Source organism: Ornithorhynchus anatinus, chromosome 7 (genome assembly GCF_004115215.2).
Source record: "Ornithorhynchus anatinus isolate Pmale09 chromosome 7, mOrnAna1.pri.v4, whole genome shotgun sequence".
Classification (NCBI taxonomy): domain Eukaryota; kingdom Metazoa; phylum Chordata; class Mammalia; order Monotremata; family Ornithorhynchidae; genus Ornithorhynchus; species Ornithorhynchus anatinus.
Genome location: NC_041734.1, coordinates 47020619 through 47039839, shown reverse-complemented (window position 1 = coordinate 47039839; position 19221 = coordinate 47020619). Strand labels below are relative to the sequence as shown.

Below are 19221 nucleotides of genomic sequence, written 5' to 3'. Positions count from 1 at the left end.
TTAGGTCTTAAGTACTTTGATACTCACTCCAGGACCATAACACTGTATAGATATCCTTAAACGGGACAATTTTCTCTATCGGTAATGGATTTTGATGTCTGTCACTCTCCCCCTGTACATTGTAAGCTCTTGGTGGGCAGGGATCATGTCTTCCAGCTCTATTATATTGTACTTTCCCGAACACTTAGTATAACGCTCTGCACACAGATTGCACTAAGTGACTACCACTGATTGATTAGGTCAATGATCTTCTGAGGGGAGTAAAAAAAAAAACACAACAAAACACCCTTCCTCCAGTCTACATCACTAGACCCATTCATTCAGTCTGTCTTGGCCCCAGGGTATGGGATGACCCAAGTTGCTTGGATTCTCCAAGGTCTGCCCTAAACTCTTAGAATCGCAGGGGAGAAACTGGCTAAAATCACTGTCAACTACTTTCAGCTGCCAGTCAAGAAAATGGAAGAAAATTTACTACCTTTATATCTAGAAGACATATAGTCAAAAAAAAAAAAGAGGGAGTTGGTGCTCATTTCCATGTCTACCCACTAAATCGGGCCTTCATGAAGAAGAAAAAAAAACAAAAACTAACAAAGAGCAGCATGACCTAGAGGAAAACACATGGGACCAGGAGACAGAAGACTTGGACTCAAATCCTGGAGGAAAACACATTAGAATAGGGTCAGAAGACTTGGACTCGATTCCTGGTTCTCCACTTACCTACTGTGTGACCTTGGGAAAGTCACAGCTTACTGCACCTCAATTTCTTCATCTGAAAAATGGGAATAAAACACCAGTTCTCTCGCCCTCTTAGGCAGTGAGCCCACGTGGAACAGGAACTGTGTCCAATCTCATTATGTTATACCTATTCCAACACTAAGCAAGCACTGAATAACATTGCCTGCTGTCATTATTCCAATAGTTTCCCTGTTTATTGGTCTTTGGCATGAGGAAGTTCTTCTTGGATGAAAAATGTTTTACATTTCTTAACCTCTAATTTCATTCTTTGAATTTCCTTAAGAAATCATTTATTGTCCTTTACCTTAAGAACAACAGCGCTATGAGTTTTAAAACTGTATTTCTTTTAATGTACAACATTAATAGAGGTACAATGCTCTGGATGACAAAATCTGAACCCAAATTTTGTAGGTATTAGTTTGTAATGGAGTAAAAACCAATGTGCAATTAAGTTACTATAAATCACGGTAATGTATATCAGCATATGTTTATATCCATATTTTGTACATGTCTGTAATTTATATTAATGTCTATCTTCCCCTTTAGACTGCAAGTTCCTTATGGGCAGGGAGTGTGCCTATCAAGATACTTGTACTATACTCTCCCAAGTGCTTAGTACAGTGCTCTGCACACAGCAAGCACTCAAATTCATTCACTGATAGCCTTGGTTAAGGAAGGAAACAATATACACACAAGCCAACTCCTGAAAGATATCTGTATTCTAATCGCAACTATGTTTTCATATTTAAAAAAAAATCACTGACAAGAACCTCCAAAATATCCTTAAATATGATTGGCTTAGGGACATTTTCCTGTCACTGAGCAGGTTTCTAAACTTGTGTTCATCCAACATTCATGTTGCAAAAATAAAAACTCTACTACAGGTTGGAAAATTGAGGTATCAAAAGTAAAGTTCATCTCTGAATCCTGGTGTCAGTCAGAAGCAGATCTAGGCTAGCACTCTGCTCATTCATTCAAAATGTGCCCTAAGGTCTTTGTTCATCTACAGAGAAGTACGGCATCAAAAGACTGCCTGCTGGGAATAAGTAATAAAAGGGGAGGTTCCATTTTATCCTCCTCAGCTTTGGGCTTCGAAGAACCCATTCCCTAAACATCAGTTTCTCATATAAGAGAAAACTTTAAACTGGGAGGTCTGGCTTAAGAATTCAAACCACCCCCAAGAGTGGAGTTTGCTAGTTACCAGCACAGAATAGATTTGAACTCTCTGGATCTAGAGAGCCTAGCATCTTAGAAAACCTCTGAAAGCACGACCTAAAGATCTCTATAAAAATTAGTACTGGTGGTATTTATTAACCATTCACTACATGCCAAACACTATATGGTGAACTGGGGTAGATACAAGATAATCAAGTTGGTCACAGTCTGTGTCCCATTTGTACCTCACAGTCTAAGTGATGGGGGAGAAACAGGTACAAAAACATTACTATACACATGAGGAAACCAAGGCCCAGGGAAGTTAAGTGACCTCCCCAAGGTCACACTATCAAAGATCACCCTACTCTTCATTATCTGACATGATCCTTCTGGAGAACTTCCGAGTTCTCTCATTCAAAGATACTAACGAATCTAAGCTAGATTTTTGTCCTTCCTAGTAATTCACAGGGAATATTTTGAAAAGATTCCCCCTCAAGGGAAAACAAAACTTCCAAAGTCAAAACAGAGAGTATCCCTGCCCTTGTGTTCGATCAGCATGAAGCCATGAATTAGGGGATGCAGAGAAGCACAGAAGGTTCTCTTCATTGTTCCTTTGAAATGAAATTGTAAGGCCTGTTAAACTCTGCCAGATTGGCAAGAAGAAGAAGAAGAAAAATGACTGTTGGGTTTTCTATTCCATTTGGCCTGCACCAATCTGTTCTGCAGCTGTTTTCACATTTGTGCTACTGAACAGCCCAAGTGATGGGAGGGGGAAAAACAGCAAATCTTAGCTGAAGCAGCATTAGGCATATGTCTCAGGGGCTGGAAGTCTTCAACATTTTTGTTAAAGTTCACTGAACAGGGACCTTGTGTAATTCCATGATTGATATGAAGTATAAACCTAAAGCAAGAAGGCTACGCTATCTTTTAGAAAATTAGCAGGAGGTTATCAATACATATTTCCCTCCTCTCTGAATGGAACCTCAAAAAAACTTCATGGAAACACAGGGCATAGACACACACACACATCCTTCCCCTGCCCCCCTCCCCTCCCCCCAGACAAACCACCACCAATTAGTCCTCTTGCTTTGACCAGATCCAAAATTCTAGGAAAGGAAAGGAAATCCCCGAACGGGGAGTTCCAGACAGAGAAGAGGTCACAAGAACCTCCAGTGAGTTTGGAAAACCCTTGTAGGCTACTCTGAGATGCTGAAGGATGGGAGGTTGGAGGCCTAGAGAGACCAATCCCAGCTAGGGAGGAAATGGGAAACAGACATGGATCCAGCAGGGAAACGGACAGGTTGTACCTTCAGCTGGTTGGGAAAGAATTGGGAAAAGTCCCAGGAAAAAGGACTCTGGAAAGGGGAGGGAACAGAACAGGAATGAGCCTCCAAACCACCACAGCCTCCCCCACCATTAATTAATCAATGGTATTTATTGAGCCCTTACTATGTGCCCAGCACTATACGAAGGGCTTGGGGGATTACAATAAAACAGAATTAGTGGATGCATTCTCTACCCACAACAAGCTTACCGAGTTTGTCTTCAGACTGTAAACTCAGTGGACAGGGAAAGGAATGTGACTGTTTATTGTTGTACTGTACTCTCCCAAGCATTTAGTACAGTACTCTGCACACAGTAAGTGCTCAATAATACAATGAATTTTATCTATTTGAGAGTTTTATGGCAGATTGTAAGGCCACTAAATGGATAAAAATCCACCTTTTCTCAAATATCTGAAAAAAAAAAACCCAATCTTGAGTCATTTGGAGCCCATAAAATCAGATAAAATACAAGAAAAATCAAAGGACCTGCCCTTGCACTAAAAATCAGCTGAACTGTGAGCTACAGAGTTCCACCTTCTATACAGCAGTTAGACTCGAACCTCAAATCTGGTTCTTCAGTGATTTCATGGCTGTCAACTTCTGGGCTGAACTACAGGGCAAGATAGGATTACCAACAATGTGGTCCCTGGAATGCTGCCAGGCAGGCTACAAGCAATGATGCAATGCTTATCACATCTCTTGAGCAATGTTCAAATAACCACGATACGGTGGGGTGAACGGAAATGGGATGAACCTAAGGCAGAACACAGTTTAAGGGCACAAATGCCCTGGGGACTAAAGACAATAAGCCGGAAAGAAAGTGGCCCAATTTTAGGCACTGGTATTTGGTTAGCCGTAAGGGAACTAGGCCATGAAAACAATGTCTGCATCTATAAACCACATTACTGTTTTAAAGAGTAATCTGCATATAGCTTTCTCTGTAGTAAATTTCCCAGCATATGGTGCAATGCTTTGCAAACAGTAAGCACTGAATAAGTACTATTACTACTATGAATACAGAATTCATACAGTGGAAGCACTGGTCAAATACACCAAAGCTACTTATTTAGATAAAACGCAATTAGTCACATCTTCTTTGAACAATAGTGACAAGGGTAATTCTTTAGTAGATAGGTAGTATACTCAATATCCATTAAGTCCAAAGCACTGACCTGGGTAGACACTGTGGAGTTACTCAAAAAACAAACTTTCAGTCAAGTGTGGGGAAAAGATAGATAAATCAATCAATCAATCATATTTATTGAGTATGCAACGTATGCAGAGCACTCTACAAAGCACAATATTACACAGTTGGTAGAACACATTCCCTGTTCACAACAAGCTTAGAGGGAAAGAATATAAATAAATTATAGGTATGTACTCAAGGGCTGTGGGGCTGAGGAAAGGGTGAATAAAGAGCACAAAACCAAGTGTAAGAGTGATATAGAAGGAAGAGGGAGAAGAGGAAATGAGAGCCTAGGCGAGGAAGGCCTCTTGAAGGAGATGTGCCTTCAGTACGGCTTTGCTCAGGCAATCGTATAACTAGTAAAGAAAACAAACACATATGACAGAAAAATATAAACATATGACAAATACAGAAAAACACAGACATGAACAGGAATGGTGTTAAGTGACTAACTCGTCAGCAGAGTTCAAACATCACTATTATGCTTACTAATAGTAATATGGTCACCCAAGCTGTGAAGTATTATTCTCTGAATCAATAAAACTACTGGCTTGAGAGTGGAAGAGATCTAACATCTGTGGAGCCATTCACACTTTCACTCTATACAATGCTTTAAACAGTTAATGAGATGTAACTCAGCCTTGCTGAATCACACTTTCAAAGACTAAAGCCAAAGAAGTCAAAGGAGACTCACATCTAGCATTTGAATAGTGAAGAACAGTATTAAGGCAGGCAATGTTTGCCATCAACAAAGCATCAAATACTGGGAGTTAATTAGCTCTGCTTCCTGAGACGAGGGGCTAGAGAAATGAAATTGAAAAGCAGAACAGGATGCAGCAAAAAGACTCATTTTAAAAGCATCCCCTTTCACACTAAGTTTAGGGTGCTTTAATCTCTGCTTTGCCCAAAACTGTGGTACAATTTAAATTATTAAAACCTCCAAGGTTGTCCAAACCTCTTCATACCAGAGAAGCAGCCTGGCTCAGTGGACAAAGCGTGGGCTTGGGAGTCAGAGTCACGAGTTCTAATCCCGGCTCTGCCGCTAGTCAGCTGTGTGACCTTGGGCAAGTCACTTAACTTCTCTGGGCCTCAGTTACCTCATCTGTCAAATGGGGATTAAAAAACTGTGAGCCCCACGTGGGACAACCTGATCACCTTGTATCCCCCAGCGCTTAGAACAGTGCTTTGTACATAGTAAGCGCTTAACAAATACCACAATTTATTTTATACCCAGCAGGAATCCTAACCTGTTTTAAGGTTATTGTTTTAAGGTAATCAATCACCTCCCTCCTAAGGCCAAGCTGCTCAGTGTGATTTGAGGGGTCCCTCAAGGCTCAGTTCTGGGTCCCCTTCTATTCCCCATCTACCCACGACATTGGAGATCTAATTCACTCCCACTGCTTCAAATACCCCCTCTAGGCCCATGATTTCCAAATCTACCTCTCCAGCTCTGACCTGTCTCCTTCTCTACAATACTTAGACTGCAAGGCCCATGTGGAACAGATAATGTATTTGACCTGCTGACCTTGTATCTACCCCAGCGCTTAGTACTGTGCTTGGCATGTTGTATCACAGCAATCACATGCATATCTTTATATTCTACCCCATAGGAACTTTCCCTTATCTGTAATTGCTGCTAGTGCCTGTCTTCCAGGCTTGAAGGGAAGCTCTAGAGAGTGTTTACTAATGCTATTGTACTCTCCCAAGTGCTCAGTATAGTGCTCTGCACAAAGTAAGCACTCAATAAATGCTCCTGATTAATAATAAGTGGCATTTAAAAACAGAGAGCTTCTGTATTTACCTTTCAATGCAGGATGGGCTTTTTAGAAGCAGTCCACACTTCTGAGAAGAGTGTCTAAGTAGAGTTGTTTTTAAATTCCTCTGGAGCAACAGAGAAGCAACTACACCCAGATGGAGAAAGTTTGCTTGCAGGTAGAGTAGTCAAAACTCACCTGTGCTGGGCAGCAGCATCGTGGGAGAGGGTCGAGGCGGAGACTCAAGTTTACTGGGTGGAAGGAGGCAATGGTATTTTTACCAAGAAAAGTCTATGGGTACAGAACCAAAACGACTGTAGATAGAGGTGGGGCGTTCTGAGAGAGATGTGTCCAGGGAGTCGCTATGGGTTGAAGGCCACTCGAAAGAATAAGACAAAAGGACAACTCAGGACTTCACAGCCTGTGGGAAGCCTCTGATTTATATGGAGTGGCTTCATTAGATGATTCCTCAGTATCCACAAATAGGCCAGACTACTGCCTGCAATTTCATTCTATTTTTCCAAAACCTGTTTTTACCACATCTTATTTCTTAATTATTTTCATGCACCCACATACGAAAATAGAATATAGACCGTAAGCCCATTGTGGGCAGGAAACAGCAATCAATCATATCTCTTGAGCACGTATGTGAAAAGCACTGTACTAAGCATGTGAGAGAGTATAGCAGAATTAGCAGACACATTCCCTGCCCATAAAGAGTTTACAGTCTAGAGGGGGAAACAGATATTAATATGAATAAATAATTAATTTATAATATATAGTTTAAAGATATATGCATAAGTGCTTTGTGTATATATACACATAAGATATATACATAAGTGCATACATAAACATAAAAGCTGTGGGATTGGGGGTGGGGCAAATATTAAATGCCCAAAGGTCACAGATTGAAGTGCATAGGCTACAAGGGAAAGCGAGATGAGGAAAAGAGGGCTTAATTGGAAAGGTCCCTTGGAGGAGTTGTGACCTTAGTAATACCAATCAGCTGTTATATTTCAATCAGTGGTATTTATTGAGCACTTACTACGTGTAGGGCACTTTACTAAACACTTGGGAGAGTGCAATACAACAGAATTAGCAGACACATTCCCTGTCCATATTGAGTTTACAGTCTAGAGGGGGGACAGACATTAATATAGTTTATAATATATATAATTTAAATTGTCCTTTCCCAAAAGTTTTGTACAATGCTCTGCACACAGTCAGCACTCAATAAATCCAGTTGATTGACACACAATGTTAGCAGTAGTCTAAGATTGAAGCAGCATGGCATAATGGAAAGAGCACTGGCCTGAGAGACAGAAGATATGGGCTCTAATCCCAGCTTTGACATATGCTTACTGTGTCATCTTGGAAAGTCACTTAACAACTCTGTGCCTCAGTTCTCCTCTTCTCCCTCCTACTTAGACTGTGAGCCCCAGGGCAGGGATTGTGTCCAACCTAATTGGCTTGTATCTACCTCGGTGTTTAGAAAAGTGTTTGACACATACTAAGGGCTTAACAAATTCAAAAAAAAAAATTTAATGATTAGGACAGAGAAAAAACACTGGAAAGGAAAAAAAGTAGAATGAGTATCAGAGGGAAAGACCAGACCAAATAAATGGAGACAGGAGCAAGTACACAGCATGGTCTAGAGAGATGCAGCATGGTTTAGCAGATTGAGCACAAGCCTGTGAATCAATAGGTCACAGACTCTAATCCCAGCTCTGCCACTTGTCTGCCGTGTGACCTTGAGCAAGCCACTTCACTTCTCTGTACCTCGATTACCTCATCTGTAAAACAGGGATTGAGACTGTGATCCCCATGTGGGACAGGAACTGGATCCAACCCAATTAGCTTATCTTCATCCCAGCTCTTAGTACAGTGCCTGGCACATAGTAAGGAGTTAAATACCACAATTATTATTATTATTACACACACACTGCCCTGCACCCTCCCCTGAAGACTTTCCTTTCAGACAGCAATAACAACAGCTAGAGGAGGGAGTGCAGAGCACAGCTGTGACCTACCCCTCTCTGACCAAGCAGCACAGTTCTGTGCTCCCAGGTGATGGGGCTGAGGCTGCAGCTGCTGCTCTTGCTTTCTGGGTTGTTCAGGATTTGGGGGCTCCTGGGCATACAGCCCTCTTTGACCAGACACTCTCAAAAAGAGCAGTCGCCAGGCTCCAGAAGAAGTGGACAAGTAGCCCTGATGTGGGCAGTGGTCCTGCAGGAGACTCCCAAACACAAAGAACATCTCAGAGGGCCACATGCAGCCAACTTACGCGTTTGGCACATCTCCCTTAAGTCAATACTTTCCTACCCATGGTATCCCATACTCCCAGAATTAGTACACTAGTGTTACGATAAACCACGACTGGTTTGGGCCTCAAATCCTTTAGTTAAACCACAGTGGCCTTTGTTTTTCCAAGAGAATGTGAGTAATTGGTTGGCTTGTTTGTTTTCGTTAGCTAATTACTGGGTCTCTTTAGGATAAAGTCTGTTAAGTTTGCATGATCCAGCAAATGTTGTTTTAATTCTACTGCTGTACACTCTGCTCCACTGGAGGACCTTATATGGTGGAGAACAAAGGTCAAATATCTAGGTGATTGTCTAAAAAAAAAAAGACTAGAAAGTACTGCTAAACAGCAACCCCTACAGCCTAGGGCCTGGTGTTATTTTTAGACACATTATTCCTGTAGGTGGGCTGGAGTTAGTAAAAAATAAATTATTCATTGATGAATAAAATCACTATGACAAGATAATTATCCAAACAACCCGAAAAACCCACTCGCTGATACAATCTGCCACAGATCCCAAAAACCTATCGATTAAGTTTAGGCTCCTCAGAATCCTTCAGGGAGTGTTACTTAAAAGAGACATGTGAATGAATCAAAACAATTTGGATCAAGTTTCCACACAGTATTCATAATAGTATTTATTATGCACTTACTGTGGGCAGAGCATTGTACTAAGTACTGGAAAAGAATCCAGGTGGGAATTTGACATGGTTCCTGATACTTGTGAGGGCTCACAGTCTAAAAGATAAGGGCTTGTGCTGAATACCTAGATAGAGATTTGTCTGCTTCGCTGAATCTGGTCCTGGATAGCTAGGAGTCACACCGGGGCATAAAAATAGTAGTAATAATACTACTAACAATAAATATTCATTCATTCAATAGTATTTATTGAATGCTTACTATGTGCAGAGCACTGTAGAAAGTGCTTGGAATGTACAATTAGGCAACAGAGACAATCCCTACCCATTGATGGGCTTACAAATATGATAAGTGCTTACTATGAGCCAAGTACTGTACTAAGCACTGGGGTAGATACACATTAATCGGGTCCCACACGGGACTCACAGTCCAGGTAGGAGGAAGACCAGGTATGGTAGATGAGGGAACAGAGACATAGAGAGGTTATGTGATTTGTCCAAGGTCACACAGCAGGTTACATGGTGGAACCTGGATTAGAACCCAGATCCTCTGACTCCCATGCCCTCTTTCCACTAGCTTCTCTGGTCTAACAGCCTAAAGCACCTCATGGGCTTCTCTTCTGGAGCCTCTGTGAAGGTTGTGCAGAGCTGAATATACGAGTCTTAAAATAGTTTACAGTTTTTCCTGGAGTTGCCTGAACTTCAAAAATCATTCTTCACAGTGTACCTGATTCTTATTGTAAACTTCATCAGGGCTGTGAGGGTCACACATGCTGACCCTTCAAAGAACTATGAGAGGACAAACTATGGAAATAGCCAAAAGGAATAAAGTCACTCCTGGGGACCCTCTCCCTAAGGATGAAGTACCAGAAACTAGAAGGATTAAGAGAAGAGAACACAGCCAATAACTGGAGAGGGTTGGGAAAGAAGGAGGAGGGCCAATTAGATGGGGAAGAGACCCTTCAGCCATTTCAGGGGTAGAATGTTTCCAGGATTATTTCCTCAAAGTCAGATCATGGCAAAAATGTTCTGCATGTGGAGTCCAGAGGTTAGGAGCCCAGAGGAACAAGACTACTAACCCCTGAGTTGGGGAAATGGCCATGCCTGGCATCTGTAACTCCATGGAGGGCACACCTGGAACCTGAGAGTCCCTGGGAGAAGAGGGGAATAGACCAGAACAAGGTGTGCCCCAAGGCACTAACAGGAATGTAAAAAGTGTCCTGGGGAAAGAGAATCAAGAGTTAAAGAAAAGGGAAAGGTTTTTGGGATTCATTCATTCATTCAATAGTATTTATTGAGCACTTACTATGTGCAGAGTACTGTACTAAGCGCTTGGAATGTACAAGTCGGCAACAGATTAGAAGCCCTAGACTGCAAACTCTTTTTTTATGGTATTTGTTAAGTGCTTCCTATTAGCCAGGCATTGTACTAAGCGCTGAAGTAGCTACAAGCTAATCAGGTCGAACACAGTCCATGTCCCACAGGGGTCTCACAGTCAATCCCCATTTTACAGATGAGGGAATCGAAGGCCAGAGAAGTGAAGAGATTTGTCCAAGGTCACACAGCAGACAATTGGCAGAGCTGGGATTAGAACCAGGTCCATGTTCTATCCACCGGCCCACAGTGCTTCTCACCGAGGGCAGGGAATATGTTATATTGTACTCTCCCAAGCATTTAGTACAATGGTCCGCACACAGTAAGTGTTCAATAAATGCCCCTGAAGACCATAACAGACTTCGGTGCTATTCTTACCTAGTTAACCCATTATGAATACTTTCATCTCACCGACCACTTACTACAGTGCTCTGCACAGTAAGCATTTAACAAATATCATTGATTGATCTGTAAAAAAATGCTGAGGGCTCAGACCTTTGGGTCTTCCTTCGGTATGGCCTCAGGTATCTCCAGGGTGTGGAAGAAACCTTTTTCCCCAAAAAACAGAAGAAGGGGAGGGAGGCCAAGCAGCGTGGCTCGGTGGAAAGAGCATGGGCTTTGGAGTCAGAGTTCATGGGTTCTTATCCCGGGTCGGCCACTTGTCAGCTGTGTGACTTTGGGCAAGTCACTTAATTTCTCTGTGCCTCAGTTACCTCATCTGTAAAATGTGGATTAAGACTGTGAGCCCCACGTGGGATAACCTGATTCCCCTGTGTCTACCCCAGCGCTTACAACAGTGCTCGGCACATAGTAAGCACTTAACAAATACCAACATTATTATTATTATTATTATTATTATCTTTGAGCTTCCCGCAACCAACCTCAAAAAGGGGATGGCTTGCAAGACCTCAAAATGATCCTCTTTGTCTTCGGGAGGGATGCTTACTTGAGAGAAGTCGTGGCTGGTAGCAGTAGGAGTGTAGGAGTGGCTTGGTGGGGAATCCCAATCTTGTCTGTCTTTGGAAGGGAGAAACCACAGGGCTTTAGGACTCTGAGGACATTACCCTGGCCCAGGTTCTCTTAAGTAGCTCCAGGGTTTATGTCAACTGGGTTGAAAGGCTGAGTAGACCCTGGCACATCAGAGGGGACATTATTTCAGAATCCAGTACCCTTGAGCATCAGTGAATCAATCACCCTTCCAGAAAGAGGAATGGAATGAGAATTTGGAGTATCTCTTCTGGCCCGGAACATCTAGAACTGGAATGAAGGTCATCATCATCATTAGTGGTATTTATTGAAAACTTACTGTGTGCAGAGTACTGTACTAAATGCTTGAGCGGATACAAGCCACTGAGGTAAATATCACCAGTCAGGGAAAGAGTCCAGGACGGCCCCAGAACTCTGCATATGGTAAGCACTCAATCAATACAATTGATTGACACAAGAAAAAGGTACTAAGTGGTCTATCTGTGGCATCAGACTGCAAGGATACCGAACTTACATAAAGTGTAATATGTATTGACCAGAAAAAGGAGTCTTTGAAAAGATTCAGAGAAGCCACTAACAAGGCCTTGGAATGACTTGCTAGAGCCATAACAGGAAGGGCCCAACATAGTGGAAGAGAAGAGTGAGGCAGCACAGCCAAGTAGAAAGAGTTCGGGCCCGAGAGTCTGAGGACATGGAATCTTAAATGCGACTCCGCCACTTGGCTTTGTGATCTTGGGGAAATCACTTAATTTCTCTGGGCCTCAGTTTCCTCATCTGTCACGGGGAAATCAAATACCTGTTCTCCCTCTCATTTAAACTACAGCCCCAAGTGGGTTAGGGACTGTGTCTGACCTAATTAACCTGTTTTTACTCCAGTGTTATTACTATTATACAGAGGTGAAGGGGAGGATATGAATTCCACTCGCACCCAGGGAAAGCCCAGCTCCAGCCTGATCGGAAATCTTACTGCTTGATCTGTGTCCAATTCATTGGCTTGACTGGGATAAGATCATAGGCCCAAGCCCATGTAAAAGTGTAGACCTCAACCCCTGGCCAGTATATGTCCTGGGAAAGTACAAAGTGCCTTTAAAAAAAAAACAACAACAAAAAACCACCTCGTAGCACTTAGAGTTGATAGGTTAAAAAAAACACACGTCAGCTATTTTTTTGTTTTTTTCTACAGAAGGATTTAAGAGCAGATCATGGGACAGACTGCTGAGAAATAGAACGAGCAAACTTTAGCTTTCTCCATCTGCCATTTAGAAAAGAAGCTGTGGGCATGTGGCTTTCATTGTGTGAACCTAACAAAGGTCATGGTTACCAGCAGAGTCTGGGGAAAGACATTATTTTATGCCATAGACTGAAATTTAAGAACTATTTGATTAAGTCTTAAGAGTAAAGATGATTACTTTGAGGCAACAGAGAAGATATTTTAGAACACCAGTCCAGTCATTATTTACCTGATAAAATTTCTACACCAAATCACAATGGAGCAGTAGTTATGTCTACCTTGACCCATGCACGGAAAAGAGCATGCTGTATATTAGTTAATAAGTGGGAACTTCTGAATCCAGTCAAGAAACAGCTTAAAATAATAATAATGTTGGTATCTGTTAAGCGTTTACTATGTGCAGAGCACTGTTCTAAGCACTGGGATAGATACAGGGTAATTAGCTTGTCCCACGTAAGGCTCACAGTCAATCCTCATTTTACAGATGAGGCAACTGAGGCACAGAGAAGTGAAGTGACTTGCCCACAGTCACACGCTGACAAGTGGCAGAGCCGGGAGTCGAACCCATGACCTCTGACTCCAAAGCCCAGGCTCTTTCCACTGAAAAATCAACTTCAGTTAAGTTTTAATAACCAACAAACATGTTCTATATTCCATAATTTGCTTTGTGAAAATTAGGACTCTCATTTCACCTGAAATACCCTTTATATGGAAAAATGTTCTGCCATCTTAATTGTATATGGACAGTCTCTATCCTTCAGAGGCTTTAAAGTTTGGAAGCAAAGGGCTCTAGCTAAATTGCTACCCAACAGGAGGGTGTACATCATTACAGATGGAGGTGTTTGTTGTTCAAAACCTCTTAAAGCCAATTTAAAATGTGAGTGAGACAGAAGTAAAATTGTAGTACATTAAAAACTTGCCTATGATGCTGCTCCATAGGCTAATTATATTGTCTGGAGCTTCAGTACCAAGCCCAGCTATGCCATAATTACAATATTTGCAGTTCAGAGAGCAGGGCTGGAGTAGAGGCATGCCTCACAACAAACGACACTACAATTCTGAGATTCTTGCAGGTCAGCACCTGACTGACTGAAAGTGAGGCATAGAAGAAGAAAGTATTTAAAAGGACACTCTGTCTGGGATTCAAAACGGCATGGAGCAAACCTCATGCTGTAACTACGTCTAGCATTATTGGGAATTGAGTCATGCAGATAAAACCAAAAGTTTTGGAGCCACCTTGCTAGCACCAAGACATTGAATGAGTCACTAAACAATTTCCCCAAACTGAAGTGGGAGTTTCCCTTTAAAAATTGCTGAAGATTCCCAGCATTTGGGGGCTTTCTGAGCACTTTCTGTATTACCTTTATTTAGGGTCAAATGGGGTTGCTAACATTAGATGCTGTAATTTCAAGGTATATTAAAAAAGGACACACCCAATTAGGTTGCATAGTTTCTTAACTGTCTCAGAGTACATAACTTCTGGCAACAGTGTTTCTAGTCTCTTTATGAAAGCTCTAAAATTCTCAGGTTTTCCCGATCCCTGCCCAAACCAGAAAATCTATAGTTTTAATAATCCGTAAATCATGCATGCTGAATTTCCTTTCCATTAAACCACTACCGCATTTTCACTTGATGGCCCAAGATTCAAGCCAAATGGTAAATCACGGGAATAGAAATCTGGCATTGATGTGTCAATCTCTGCTTGCAATTGGGCAAATTCCCCTCCCAATTTGAACTCGAAAAGCACCGTCACGTAATGGAAAGAGCTCGTTCCTGGGAATCAGAAGTTCAGGCTTTCTAACCCCGGTTCTGCCACTTGTCTGCCGTGTGGCCTTGGGTAAATAACCATTTCTCTGGGCCTCATTTACCTCATCTGTAAAGAGGGAATTAAGATTGTGAGCTCCACATGGGACAAGGACTGTGTCCAACCAGATTAGTTTGCATCTACCTCAGAGTTTAGTACAGTGCCTGATACAAGATGGAATAAACTTGGTGCACGCATAGGGAAGAACTTCTGAAAAGGTAAATGCAGAGCATGTGAACTTTACAAGAGTCACTGCACTGCCTAAAGAGCTTGGTCTATTAGGTCACAATATTAGAGAGGTACCACACAAAAATTCAATTCTGCTTAAATGAGTTCTTTAAATAGGTCACTGTTCCTGAGAAAACAAAGGGAAAAAAAAAAGCATCCTAAGAAGGAAATATTTTCTCAGCTGGGACCTATAGATTCCATATTGTATATTCCCATCAGGCAATCATATTTCAGCATGGCTTAAGAGAAGCAGCATGGCTTAGTAGAAAGAGTCTGGGTTTGGGAGTCAGAGGTCATGGGTTTGACCTCTGTCAGCCGTGTGACTGTGGGCAAGTCACTTCACTTCTCTGTGCCTCGGTTCCCTCATCTGGAAAATGGAGATTAAGACTGTGAACCTCACGTGGGACAACCTGATTACCCTGTATCTACCCCAGCGCTCGGTACAGTGCTCTGCATTTAGTAAGCGCTTAAATACCAACATTATTATTATATTTATGGAGTGATTACTGTGCACAGAGCATCGTACTAAGCACTTGGGAGAGTACAAGATACATTCCTTGCCCACAATGAGCTTACGGTCTAGATGGGGAGATAACCATCAATATGAATAAGGAAGGACTCGATTCAGATCAGTGCCGTTCATTCCTGGAAAAAAACATCACCGATGGCATAAGTAGAGTGGCCTCCAAAGACTGGATCTAGCACCATCAAAATACCCTGGAAATAAGTTTTCCAGTGAAAATATAGTATGTGAGCTAGTGAGCTTGAAGCCCAGGATGACTGACATCATCTGGAATGATTTGAGCAGAGAAAATGTCATTTATTTACATTTCAATGCCCTGGATATTGTCATTGCTCTAATATGAACAGAGATTTGGTAACTGAAAAGTTTGAAGTTTTCTAGCAATTGGAGGCGGAGGTAGGGAGGGAGGGAGGGGAATAGAAGAGGCCATGACTCCCTAACCTTTTACAGACAATACACAGCTCAAGCCTTACAAAGCAACCCAACCCATCAACTCCTCTGCCCTGGTGCTGTGGACTGGGGGAAAGTGAACAGCTGCTTCTTTTCTTGTGGATTCTTAAACTGACCCAAGCACACATCAAAGCCATTCAGGGCTCTAAAACTGCCAAATAGCCCTAAAAACGGGAGCCAATAAGTGAATAGGCAAATGGACTACTAGTTAGTAAACAGTCTCTCCATTCTTAATCTCAATCCATTGTCTTTCAACTGCTGTGTTTCCTCCAACCGCAGATATTTCACAGCAGATATTTCACAACGATCCCCATCGTTCTGTTTCAACAAGAGGCCCTTGGCCTCCAGCTGATGAACTCCCAGGGAGAAATTTTTTAAATGCATTTATTGCTTGGCAGAGCACACCAGACTTTAAGTTACAACGACCAAGCGCATCGATCGGCATTTTCTTGGAGTTTTGGAAGAAGCAGCCCTCTCCTATTGCTTCCCACCCAGTCTTGCCTTCAATCGATTTAAGGGGATTTATTGTGCGTTTGCTGGGTGCAGAGCACTGGACGAGGCTCATGGAAGAGTACATTATAACAGAGTTGGTGGACGCGTTCCCTGTCCCCAGCAGTAATGAACTGCTCTTGGGGGGCTGGTACCCTCATCTCTGGACCCATAATAAAAATGTTGGTATTTGTTAAGCGCTTACTATGTGCAGAGCGCTGTTCTAAGCACTGGGATAGATCCAGGGTAATCAGGTTGTCCCACGTGAGGCTCCCGATCTTCATCCCCATCTTCCAGATGAGGTCACTGAGGCCCAGTGAAGTGACCTGCCCACAGTCACACAGCTGACAAGTGGCAGAGTCGGAATTCGAACCCTAAGATGGTCTGACGGCCACCCTCTAGCTCTGAAGGGCGATGGCCGTCCTGCTGGCCGGTTGAGCGACTCCTAGGCCCAGCCAGACGCGGGACAACAACAGGAAAGGAATGAGGTTCACATATCAAAACACGGCCAGGGTAGAGCAGCAGCGTGGCTCGGTGGAAAGAGCCCGGGCTTGGGAGTCAGAGGTCATGGGTTCGAATCCCGGCTCTGCCCCCTGTCAGCTGTGTGACTGTGGGCAAGTCACTTCTCTGTGCCTCAGCCACCTCATCTGTAAAACGGGGATGAAGACTGTGAGCCTCACGTGGGACAACCTGATGGCCCCGAAATAATAACGTTGGTATTTAAGTGTTAGACCACTCTTCTAAGCGCTGGGGGAGATAGAGGATAATCAGGTTGTCCCACGTGGGGCACACAGTCTTCATCCCCATTTTACAGATGAGGGAACCGAGGCACAGAGAAGTGAAACGACGGGCCCACAGTCACACAGCTGTCAAGGGGCAGAGCCGGGATTCGAACCCATGACCTCCGACTCCCAAGCCCGGGCTCTTTTCACTGAGCCACGCCGTATCTCCCCCAGCGCTTAGAACAGCGCCCTGCACATAGCAAGCACTTAACCCCGACATTATTCTATTACGGGTCCAAGGGATGGCCGACCTTCCTCCTCCTCCTCCTCCTGCTTTCCCACCAGGCCCACGCACCAGCACCAGGCTGAGGGGGTTTCCAGGGCCGGCAGGGAGCTGGGGAGGGGAGGCTCCCAAAGTTTCGAGGGGCTAGAGTGGGTCGGTGCACCCCAGAGCTGCAGGGGCGACCCCCCTCCCCACCCAAGGCGCTTGCACTCTCTGCCCTGGAGCAGGCTCTGCCCCCATCCACCCACCCACCCACCCACCCAACCAACCCACCGGGGCCCCTTGGAGCTTTTAGTTCATTTTCTTCTGGTTCCCCCTCCCCTCTTCCCTCTTACCTTCTTTGACTCCGGGGAGCTTGGACTGGTCGATCCCGATTTCAGCCATGTTGGGAGGTTGGTCTTCGGGGTCGGGGCGCTGGGCGGAGGGAGGGCGAGGGCCCGGGACCGGCCAGAGGAGGAGGGAGGGTCAGAGGGCCGGCCGAGGCCGGGAACAAAAGGCAGGCGGAGGGACGGGCCCCGGGCCGTCCAGCCACCGGACGGGCCGCCACCACCCGCCCCCTGCTCCCTCCCCGGGACCTCGGGCCGCCCCGACGGACGGACCGGGACCGGCCTCCGAGAAACGGACACTGAGCGGACGCTACGGAGCGGGAGAGGAGACAGGAAGGAGGGAGGAGGAGGAGGGAGGAGGAGGAGGGAGGAGGAGGAGGGAGGGCGGAGGGAGCGGCAGGTTTCTAACCGCGATGGCAAGTCGCCGGCGGAGCCGCTGGCCGCCGCGGGCTGAGCCTCCCCTGCAGTCCTCTTTGTGCTACGGCACCGCAGGGAGCGGCTCCCGGGGCCCGCCTCCCCGAGCCCGGCTCCCGCCTCCCCGAGCCCGGCTCCCGCTCCGTCCACACCTCGGCTTCCCCTTCCCGGGTCCCGCCTCCCCGCTCCCAGCTCCCGCTCCAGAGCTCAGCTTCCCATTCCCAGGTCCCGCCTCCCAGCTCCCTGCTCCCGCTCCAGAGCTCAGATGTCCATTCCCAGCTCCCGCTCCAGAGCTCAGCTGTCCATTCCCAGCTCCCGCTCCAGAGCTCAGCTGCCCATTCCCAAGTCCCGCCTCCCAGCTCCCTGCTCCCGCTCCAGAGCTCAGCTGTCCATTCCCAGCTCCCGCTCCAGAGCTCAGCTGCCCATTCCCAAGTCCCGCCTCCCAGCTCCCTGCTCCCGCTCCAGAGCTCAGCTGTCCATTCCCAGCTCCCGCTCCAGAGCTCAGCTGCCCATTCCCAAGTCCCGCCTCCCAGCTCCCTGCTCCCGCTCCAGAGCTCAGCTGCCCATTTCCAGCTCCCGCTCCAGAGCTCAGCTGCCCATTCCCAAATCCCGCCTCCCAGCTCCCTGCTCCCGCTCCAGAGCTCAGCTGCCCATTCCCAGCTCCCGCTCCAGAGCTCAGCTGCCCATTTCCAGCTCCCGCTCCAGAGCTCAGCTTTCCCTTCCCGGGTCCCGCCTCCCAGATCTCGCTCCAGACCTCAGATGCCCAGTCCCACCTCCCGCTCCAGAGCTCAGTTTCCCATTCCCAGGTCCCGCCTCCCAGCTCCCTGCTCCCGCTCCAGAGCTCAGCTGCCCATTTCCAGCTCCCGCTCCAGAGCTCAGCTGCCCATTCCCAAATCCCGCCTCCCAGCTCCCTGCTCCCGCTCCAGAGCTCAGCTGTCCATTCCCAGCTCCCGCTCCAGAGCTCAGCTGCCCATTCCCAAGTCCCGCCTCCCAGCTCCCTGCTCCCGCTCCAGAGCTCAGCTTCCCATTCCCAAATCCCGCCTCCCAGCTCCCTGCTCCCGCTCCAGAGCTCAGCTGCCCATTCCCAGCTCCCGCTCCAGAGCTCAGCTGCCCATTCCCAAGTCCCGCCTCCCAGCTCCCTGCTCCCGCTCCAGAGCTCAGCTGTCCATTCCCAGCTCCCGCTCCAGAGCTCAGCTGCCCATTCCCAAGTCCCGCCTCCCAGCTCCCTGCTCCCGCTCCAGAGCTCAGCTTCCCATTCCCAGCTCCCGCTCCAGAGCTCAGCTGCCCATTCCCAAGTC

The 19221-nt window shown here is 45.5% G+C and overlaps 1 protein-coding gene across 2 annotated transcripts in view; it reads right to left on the bottom strand.

Moving 5' to 3' along the window:
- Nucleotides 1-17843, bottom strand: part of CCDC50 (coiled-coil domain containing 50) — an 86246-nt gene extending 68403 nt beyond the window's left edge. The window contains exon 1 of one of the 2 annotated variants that reach the window (XM_029068366.2): nt 17519-17843. In XM_029068366.2, coding sequence (XP_028924199.1) covers nt 17519-17567 — 49 coding nt within the window. In that variant the 5' untranslated portion in view covers nt 17568-17843. The remainder of the gene's footprint in view (nt 1-17518) is intronic. The other variant, XM_029068367.2, reaches the window with a different exon arrangement.
- Between the last annotated feature and the right edge of the window lie 1378 nt (nt 17844-19221).